Here is an 11,212-nt window from a genome sequence, read left to right on the forward strand (position 1 = left end):
ATGACCTGTACATGTGCCCGCCTCCCCCCTTGCAGTTCCCAAGTCGTGTGATTTAAGCATCATCATAGTGGGCCAGTCCTGATGAATCGGCAGAACACCACTCTTGATCGTTGATGCATTAACGAGGATTAGCGAAGGATGGATGGGGGAATTATGCGAGGCTGGAAAGGGGGATTTGGGAAGAGCCTCATCAGCCAAGACCAGTTATTGACAATCTATAGGAGAGATTCCCCAAGTGTCTCATCACGTTTCTTTTACCATTTTCTTTTTTTTTTCCTGGAGGTTTTCATTACGTCTTGATTTTAATTCTTTCCTTTTAAATCTTTATTGTTTGATAGAAAAAAAAATGAATAATTTCAGTCATTTTTCCATCTCCGTTTTTTATTTAGAAACGGTTTTAATAGATTTGTTCTTCTCTGTATGTTCCTTTTTGTGTGACCTCAATTCTAATCGATTTATTTTATTCTGTATTGGTTATTATGTTCATTTCTCTAAAGTCTTGATCGATTTTATCTTACCACCTCATCTTAAGGTACATTTAATTTATAGTTCTGCCTCTTTTACTTTTATTTGTTGTTTGTGATTTTGGTAGCATCTTGGTATCTTCTTACATCTATTTTTGGATCTAATGAGTTCCATCTGTTATAGCTTGAGTTTTATTTTATTTTCTATATATCCATTATTTTTACTTTACCTCCCTCCGAAAGTTTCTTATTTACTCTTTCTCTCTACCTAAAAATATTTTTCTCACCTTAGATATAACTATTTTTCCCTCTACCACTAATATTCTGTTTCTTTTTACCACTCCTCATTTCGAATGTCTCGTAAAAGAGTGATATAACAGAAATAGTTTTAAAAGAAACATTTATTTTACTTGGCAGTACCCCAACTTCACAATTTCTTTGTCCAATTTGACCTTCAAACCATTCCTTTCTCACAATGCAGTAGTTTTTTTTCTTAATATTTTAAACACAAAAACAATAACCAAAATGTTATTATAAACACTGTAAAACAATAACTAGAATGTTTTGTATAGAGAAGAGCATGAGTTGGACCACAGGGAAGGGAGAAGCGATGTAGTAACGTTCATCAATCTCGTTATGGCCCTTTCTATCCCAAGCAATTAATTAAGTACCTGCCAAAATGCTAATTCTCGGGACTGTGCTTGATCCCACCCACGTCAAGTGTACAAATTATAATGTTATTATATATACACACACAAGCACGCACACACACACACGCGCACGTGCGCGCACACACACACACACACACATATATATATACATATATATATATATATATATATATATATATATATATATATATATATATATATATATATATATATAAATTGTGTTCGTATGTTAATTAAAATGTGAATTTTATATATATATATATATATATATATATATATATATATATATATATATATATATATATATATAAAATTGTGTGTGTATGTTAATTCAAATATGAATTTTATATATATATATATATTTATATATATATATATATATATATATATATATATATATATATATATATATATATATATATATATATATACACACACACAGTAGGCCCCCGCCATATGACATTAATCCGTTCCGGAGTTGGTATTGTATGGTGAAAATGTCGTATGGCGGGCAATAGAATAGTTAATGCGTGAAAACCCCCCGGTAAAAACATTGAAAATTAGAATGTAACAAAATACAATACAGTAGTATAGTAAGCACTGTACTGCAGTATACTTATATATAATATACTGTACATGTACAGTACTGTACAGTATATAATTAAATAACATTATAAATATGAATTATATAATGTAGAGTACTGTAAAGGAAAAATTAAATCTTATTTACCTTTGGAGTGACGTGACTTGAGCTGGTAGTGGGTGGAGGCAGAGGGGGGAGTAGACGGTAAATATAAAAATGTATCAATGCTAATTATGTTATGTACACTTAATAATAAATTTATTCTTACTAATAAACACTTAAAATTAAAAATGTTTTTTTTTATTATTTTTATCTTTTGAAATTTTTTTTATGATTTTTTTTTAGAACTTAAAAAATTACTCTTTAGCTTTTTTGATAGAATCACTATTATCGTCTTTGCTTTATGACATTTCTCTTTTGGAGAAATATCTATCCAAAGAAGCCTGTTTCTGACGATTCCTCAACATATTCCTAAAATGACTCATACACTTATCATTAACACTCTGCATAAGACGACTTGTGTGAAGCTTTTCTGGGTGTTTCTTTTTAATGAAACTCGTAAGGTTTTCATACCAACCGATAGCTTCCCTTATTTTTGACGATGTCGTTTTTTTCAGTTCCCCCCCCGTCTTCGCCTCCACTAGAGCATAGCTCTTCTTGAATGATCGTCAACTGCATTGCCTCCAACTCCTTTAAGTCTTCAGTCGTAAGCTCCTCCCTGTGCTCCTCGATAAGGTTATGGACGTCAGCCTCATCGACAACAAGCCCCATGGACCTCCCGATTGAAATTATTTCCTTAACATCACCCTCTGGGGCAGGATCATCAACGGCCTCATCTTCAGTTGAGGGATCGAAACCTTCAAAGTCTCGTTCTGCTACAACAGCTGGCCACAGTTTCTTCCATGAGGAGTTTAAGGTGCGCCGTGAAACCTCATTCCTAGCTGTGTCGATCATCTTCTGGCATTGAACGATGTCAAAATGCCCCCTCCAAAATTCACGGAGGGTGAGTTGAGTGCTTTCAGTCACTTTGAAACATCTTCTGAACAGATGCTTCGTGTAAAGCTTCTTGAAGTTGGCAATCACTTGCTGGTCCATAGGCTGGAGGAGAGGGTTGGTGTTTGGTGGCAGATAGAGAACCTTAATGAAGGAGAAGTCAGGATGAATGATGTCCTCGAGGCCAGGAGGGTGAGCAGGGTCATTGTCCAATATCAGGAGACATTTCAGAGGAAGATTGTTCTCTTCTAAATAGTTCTTGACAGCAGGACCGAAGCAGACGTTTATCCACTCAATAAATATGGTTCTCATGACCCAGGAATTAGCATTAGACTTCCAAAATATCAAGAGCCTCTCCTTCGTGATATTTTGTGCCTTGAAGGCACGAGGGTTTTCTGAGTGGTATACCAGTAGGGGCTTAATTTTTAAGTCCCCAATGGCATTTGTACAAAATGCGAGCGTCAGTCTGTCCTTCAATGGCTTATGGCCAGGAAGTTTCCTTTCTTCAGCTGTGATATATGTACGGCGGGGCATTTTCTTCCAGAAAAGGCTAGTTTCATCGCAGTTAAAAACTTGCTGAGGAATGTAGCCTTCTCTGGAAATTACGTTCTCAAACTTATTGAGGAATTCTTCTGCTGCTTTCTTGTCAGAACTGGCCGCCTTCCCATGCCTGACAACTGAGTGAATACCAGTCCTCTTCCTAAACCGATCAAACCACCGATGAGAAGCCTTAAAGTCTTGGGGGGCTTGCTGCGACGTTCCTTCTCCTCCGCCGTCTCTCTGGGCTTCCACAAGATAGGCAAAGATGGCGCTCGCCTTGTGCGAAATTACCGATTGCGTGAGTGTATCACCAGCGATTTCCTTCTCTTTAATCCACAGAAGAAGGAGTCTCTCCATGTCATCGTTGATTGAGGTCCTTCCACTGGCAAGGACAGTCATGCCTTTAGAAGACTTACTTGCTTTAATGGCTTCCTTATTCTTATTAATTGTACCAATTGTAGATTGGTTACGGCCGTACGTATTAGCGAGGGTAACGATGCGCATGCCTTCTTCATATTTCTTTATGATCTCCAGCTTAGTTTCCATAGTTATCATCTTCTTACTTCTGCCTTTAACATCACTAGCAATCTTGAGACCCATGACTAACGAATTAAAGTTATAATTAAACACTAAAATGAACAAAAAATAACAATATCGCAAGCACTCACACGAGATCAAGTCTTTACGAAACGCACACGATATTCTGAACTGAGCGCGCGTATGACAAAGAGAGAGAGAGGCTGCATCTCTCTCAAGCATTGTGGGAGGATTTTCAGCCAATAGCATATCGGCATCTTAGTGACGCTTTGATGCAGACCAATAGCAGACCAGCTTCTTAGTGACGTATGCAGTGGCGTAGGAGCGTGGTGGTAAGCTACTGACACGCACAGTCGTACGCGTAGAAACCGCCAAATTTGAGTTTCGGAATTCGATGCCGTAAGGTGGGGAAAATGTAACGAAGGGACGAAAAAAAATCGTATTCCACACCATAACGTGAAAAAAACAGAAGCTGGGGACGCCCTATGCCGGGGGTCTACTGTATATATATATATATATATATATATATATATATATATATATATATATATATATATTATATATATATATATATATATATATACTGTGTATATATGTAATAAATATATATATATATACATATATATATATATATATATATATATATATATATATATATATATATATATATATATAATAATAATATATATATATATATATATATATATATATATATATATATATATATATATATATATATATATATATATATATATATATATGCATATATATTATATACATATATATAGGCATATATATATATATATATATATATATATATATATATATATGTATATATATATGCATATATATATTATATATATATAATATATATATATGCATATATATATATATATATATATATATATATATATATATTATATATATATGTACATATATATATATATATATATATATATATATATATATATATATACATATATATATGTATATATATATGCATATATATATATATATATATATATATATATATATATATATATATATATATATATATATATTAAATATAACATATATATATATATATGTATATTTTTATGTATATATATTTCATATATATATATATATCTATATATATATATATATATATATATGTGTGTTATTATATATAATATATAATATATATATATATATATATATATATATATATATATATATATATATATATATATATATATATATATATATATATATATGTGTGTGTGTATGTGTTTATATTTATAAGTATGTATATATATATATATATATATATATATATATATATATATATATATATATATGTATATTTTATATATAATGTATATATATATATATATATATATATATATATATATATATATATATATATATACATATATATATATTTATATATGTACTGTATATATGTATATATATATAGATATATATTATATATACTATATATATATATATATATATATATATATATATATATATATATATATATATATATATATATATATATATATATATATATATATATATATATATATATATATATATATATATATATATATATATATATATATATAAATATATATATATATATAGAGAGAGAGAGAGAGAGAGAGAGAGAGAGAGAGAGAGAGAGAGAGAGAGAGAGAGAGAGAGAGAGAGAGAGAGAGAGAGAGAGAGAGCATTCCCAGGCAGTCTGCGTCTCACCTCTGTCAAAGAACTTATTTCAGATTGCCTGTAAGTCTGTCTATATATCTCTAAGAATATCCACTTAAAGAAACAAAAATAAGAAGTAGAAATAAGTCAGAATTTGGGGAAAATTATGCTTTGAAGTTCTCGGGAAACCAGATTACGGTCTCTCAAGGCGAACTAAATACGGAATCATACGGACTTTCCTCTCTCTCTCTCTCTCTCTCTCTCTCTCTCTCTCTCTCTCTCTCTCTCTCTCTCTCTCTCTCTCTCTCTCTCTCTCTCTTCACTATTAATTACGAAGATGTTTAAAATTTAATGAATTTTTATGAATATATGTTTTTATCAAATAAAATGTTATTCAGATTTACTAGAACCTGCATAATTGAAGCACAAAATGTTTATGTTGTATTCAATTAAAGTTTTGAAAACCAATTAGTTTTCTCTGATTTTAAGGTCATTCAAAACAGGTCAGCATATTTTCATATTTTTTTTATTTTACTTTCAAACGTGGATATTTTGTTTTTATGTATGTATATATATATATATATATATATATATATATATATATATATATATATATATATATATATATATATATGTGTGTGTGTGTGTGTGTGTGTGTATAAATGTATGTATATGCGTGTGTGTATGTGTGTGTATACATTTGATTATGTATTTCTCTGAAATATTTTCATTGACATTTTTCAATATCTATTTTGAAATAATATTTTAGTCAAAATATTATCATGAGTACTTTATTAATCCACATTTGAATATATTTACTAATATCTAAAACATATCTAGTTTATTCGAATGAAAATGTTGCTCTTCATTTTATTAAAGGCGATATGATTTTATCAAATTAAGCGTATATTAATTGGATACACACGAAACGTGTCCCAGCCATCTGCACCCGTAAGGCAACTGTATTACGAGATACTGTTATATTTTCTGCTCTATTGAACTGATACTTCTTGTGCCATGTTGGTGTGACATTTCATTTCATAACTGAGTCAGATATACATAACTGTTGTAGAATATGGAGACGTAAGTTCGTAAGTTATACGGAGGGGGATTAAATCTATGCAGTACAGAATTGTTCAAATAGCTGGAGGTTTGAATGGAGGTTTATTTCTTAAATTTTGTCCTCTTATATTTTCTAGCGATATAATTTTGAGAATTTCTGTTGCTGTAAATGTCCAGAGAAACGATGATTAATAATCATGCTTTGAAATAATTTGCTTTTAATTTTTGCATGCTACACTGTATCTAATACTTGGACACATAGTGTCAATAATAAGCTAAAAAAATTCTTTTATACCTCTTATAAGGGTTGGTACCAGAGGGGTACAGCTTTCCAGTTTCTCAACATGAGTGGGGGGCGAGGGAGATGTTGCAAACCACAATCCCTATCAACCTGACTCCAGCAGACAAAGGTACTCATTTACATCTCTAGGTATTGTGGGGTGGGAGAAATCCACCACCCAGCAAACGTAAGTCAAGTGTTGTAACACTACCTTTGCCAGCAAAGGCTGATTGCGCATTTTGTGTGCAAGTGTGAGTATGCGGGCGAGCATTGTCTTGTATATACCTGGGTGTACCTTTTCTCTATCCACTGCCGTTGACTCTATTTTTAGTGCTAGTTCAAGTGTTAAATGTGTAATATTATAAAAAGAAGAAGAGGAATAAAATATTGATCAAGAATTCCTGATAAAGCAGACCATGTCGGCTTGTCGTTGTTGAAAGGAAATATGTCAGATGCATTTGACAAGGAATATTTATTAAAACAGACATGCTGCTGTTCTAACTAACGCCATGAACATTAATATTTTCATTGATTGTGGATTTACTCTTTGTCTTTTATTTGCAACTGAAACATAATGCGTTTCCTTGTGAGGGAGAATTCTACTTTATGATCATCTTTTTTTGTATCATTTATGAGAAAAAAAAATCATATTTTCATTCATCAATTTATGCTTGGAGGTTACATTTTCTCTTCCATGTTTGCTTTGTCATATCATTATCTGAATGAAATCGAAAGAAAAGATTATTGTTTTCATTTCTCTTTGGAACCAAAAGGTCTTTGTTGGTGTTCCTTTAAATTTAGTTTCCGTTTTATATTTTTTCACTTCTTATTAACGTCCCCGAAAAAAATATTACCATTAACACAAGTAATAAAACACCAGAGCTACCAGTAATGTTAATAATAATAATAATAATAATAATAATAATAATAATAATAATAATAATAATAATAATAATAATAATAATAGTAATTATTAATATTATTATTATTATTATTATTATTATTATTATTATTATTATTATTATTATCAAGCTTTTGGTAGGCTTACCGGTTTTACTACTTTCGTATCCCTTGATAGCATTTTGTAAAAGTCAATAGGCGGCAGATTTTGGTAAATCCGTTATCAGAGGAAGTCAGCCACTTCTCCTTCCCTCTTTGGTTGTCGGTTGTCATAAGACGCAACAAATAGCTACTAAGGTAAGATAATGTTTGAAGTAATTACTTATCATTTTGGGATAATAGTATTTCTAGCTATTGGATTTAGGGTAAAGTTTGAAGTAATTTGTGATCATTTTGGAAAAATAGCATTTTTTAATTACTGGATGTATGCTAAAGTTTGAAGTAATTTATGATCATTTTGGAATAATATTTCTAGCTATTGGATTTGATAAAAAACATTATCATAAGGATTCTTTTGGAAAATCTATAGGGATTCTAGGAAAAAAAGATTATTTTTTACATGAGTATTATAAGCGTTATCAATAAGACTGATATAATTTAATTTCCAAGTATTTTGAAAAGGCCATGTTTCTAGGAATTAGATAATACTATTATAATTCTTATCATCATAATTACTCGTACTAATCCTTGATCAATTACACAACGGTTTCTTATTTTCTCCAGAATTTGTCCTTGAATAACTTTAGTAAGTACATATGCAAACTTTCTCAGCAACGTCTATTATATGTGAATGTAGAGAATTGATAAGTTAATTTAACTGATATGAATTTCAGTATTTTTATTCAAAGAGGTTCTATTCTTCCAAATTTTCAATTTATGATAACTTGAAAATGCTAATAAAAATTGTTGAAAATTACAGATTTTCCATATAGAATGGTCACCTTTTTAATGATTAATGTATACTAATAAAAAATGAGACATTTTAATAGTTTCAGAAGTGTAAAAAATATTCCTATTATCATTACTATTATTATCACTATTTATTTATTGTTATCATAATGATTTTAGTTAATCTTTCATTGTTGTTCTTTTTGTTTTGTGTTGCTATTGTTTTGTTGATACTTCTTAACAGGAAAACATACCAAGGAAAAAAGAAAAAAAAACTTTCCTACCCCCATCACACTAGTAGTTTATCTCTCTCAACCCCATAAACTTCGCATCATCCAACATAAACTACTCTTAAAACTCGCATTTCGCTTCGCAAACACCACGATCTACACCAACATAAACGGGTAACGGATGCTGTAGCTGGAAACAATTAAGGTATAAGTGTGTAGTTAGGGCATGGCGTCGCCTGTCTTGTATTATGTGACGACAATGAAACGAGGTACACCCAATTAGCTAATGAAGTCGCTTAGTTAATAGGTTTGTTACGAGGGACCAATTTCTGTTCACAAGGAGCAGATCCGGATGAGTTAAAAGCTTTCTTGTCTTCGAAATAATTTACCCTTCTTCGGTTGGGATTTGCTGTCAAGTGAGAGACTTGAAAAGATTTCGGAATGTTTTCTGAGCAGTAAGATTTGAAGTATTATCAAGAAAGGTTTTAAGAAATATGCATGAACGGACACACACAAAAATACATGTGTGTGTATGTATATATATTTACCCATTAGAGTGAGGGGCTTCTGGGTTATTAACCTTTCAGATTTTCCTTTTATATATTTTGTGTGAGTTGGAAGTTCTATGACTAGCTCTTCTCTATTGTGACCGAACACAAGTAGCTAACTACCAGGTAATAACATTCTTTCTGGCTAATCAGTCACGGTAAAATCTTCAGAAAACAAGTGCAAAGACGTTTCTCTTTATATAATTAAGATCAGATCTATTTAATTAATCGCTCGACCAGCGAAGTAAATAGAAAAAAAAAACCTAGATGTTCTCAGTAGTTGGAATAGGGACCATTAAGAAATGTTAGATGCCATTGCCTCAACAACCTATGGAATATCAGGCTCCATTTAAGGAGTTGAAGGAGTTTAACGAATGTAATAAATATTAATAACAAAGACACCACTCACAATTAGAAGAGAAAAGGCCATCAATAAATCTCTATCACTCGGATTATGCACCCCCAAGTGTCTAAATAAATTGGTCACATATAACTTGATGAAGGCTTTCATCTAACACTGGGGCTATTCTTCCATATCTGAAGCCTCTACCTTCAGCCAAGCTCTGGCATTTGATTTGAGTTAATCCAGGACCTAGAATATCAATTGGTCTCCAACATTATCCTTGCCCCTTTGTGATGTATAGAAATTCCATCCCCGTAGGATAAGGCTACCTTTATCTTTCAACTTTTACAGTCACATAATGTTAAAAGATAAATATAATATTCCAAGAATAATTCCAAGAATAAAACCTAATTTTTCAATCATCTACAAATAAAAATATATTAAGCAACTCTGGGTAAACTAACAAAAACATCATATATATATATATATATATATATATATATATATATATATATATATATATATATATATATATATATATATATATATATATATATATATATAAATATATATAAACAAGCAAAGAGGAAGAAAAAAGTTCTGGAAGTACAAAATGATAGTACTTTGCAAAGGGATAGATAGCTATATAAATCGCTCAATCCTCAGATCTGGAACGAGTAGAAAACATGAAAATTATGAACTGATAGACAGAGGAAGAGCAGTTCATGCTGGAGCTAGGAAGTGGGGGTAAATAATTTTTATCAAACAATTAACTTGTAAAAGAGAAAAGAATTGGTGGTATGTTGCCTGCAGTGTCTTAGAAAATCTAAATGAAAGAACTGATGTAGCTAGAAATTGGATTACGCTAATGGAGAATATGTGATAGACAAACGTTTCATTGTTTATGTAAAATCTTTCAAGATGAAAGTATAGGATGTGTTAGAATATGTAAACAGGAAGTTGACTAATTTGTTATAAGTTTTGGTCCAAAGTAATTGTGCCTTTCATATCATACCTTGTTGTCATATTGATCGATGGAATGATGCTAAAAGTAGGGAAAAAAAAAAATATAAGGATATTGGTTCGAAGTTGTTGGGTAGCAAAATGGATGGTAATTGCTAGAATGCAAATGGAATTGAATTACAGGAACATGTATAAAGGAATGTCGTAGAAAGTGGCTATAATGACAGCTATTGCCTTGCAGTTTTCTTTCTAGCAAAAATATAGGTCCACTGCCAATAACTGTGGAAACTACTGCCTAGCAGTTGAACTATTTAGTCAAAGGTTAGGCCCACTGCCATTTTCCTTTGAAAAAAAGGATACTAACCATTCTCGGTCGGCACGGGAACATGCAGAAGACGCATGATGACGATGAGATGAGATGGGATGGGATGGGTGATGGCATAACCACTCGAGAGCGTAAAATGACAGCCGGGATGGAGTCTGAAGCAGGTTTCAATATCCTATAAAGCCGGTCCTTTCTC

At 31.2% G+C, this 11,212-nt stretch overlaps 1 protein-coding gene across 1 annotated transcript in view; it reads right to left on the reverse strand.

Annotated features, from left to right (window-relative positions):
* Positions 1–3,851, reverse strand: part of LOC137642977 (tigger transposable element-derived protein 1-like) — an 88,301-nt gene extending 84,450 nt beyond the window's left edge. The window contains exons 1-2 of the mRNA XM_068375836.1: positions 3,668–3,851; positions 2,856–3,106 (exon numbers count right to left, since the gene is read on the reverse strand). Of these exons, the coding sequence (XP_068231937.1) occupies positions 2,856–3,106; positions 3,668–3,851 (435 nt within the window). The remainder of the gene's footprint in view (positions 1–2,855; positions 3,107–3,667) is intronic.
* Positions 3,852–11,212: the final 7,361 nt, after the last annotated feature.

This window comes from Palaemon carinicauda, chromosome 6 (assembly GCF_036898095.1).
Source record: "Palaemon carinicauda isolate YSFRI2023 chromosome 6, ASM3689809v2, whole genome shotgun sequence".
NCBI classification, from domain to species: domain Eukaryota; kingdom Metazoa; phylum Arthropoda; class Malacostraca; order Decapoda; family Palaemonidae; genus Palaemon; species Palaemon carinicauda.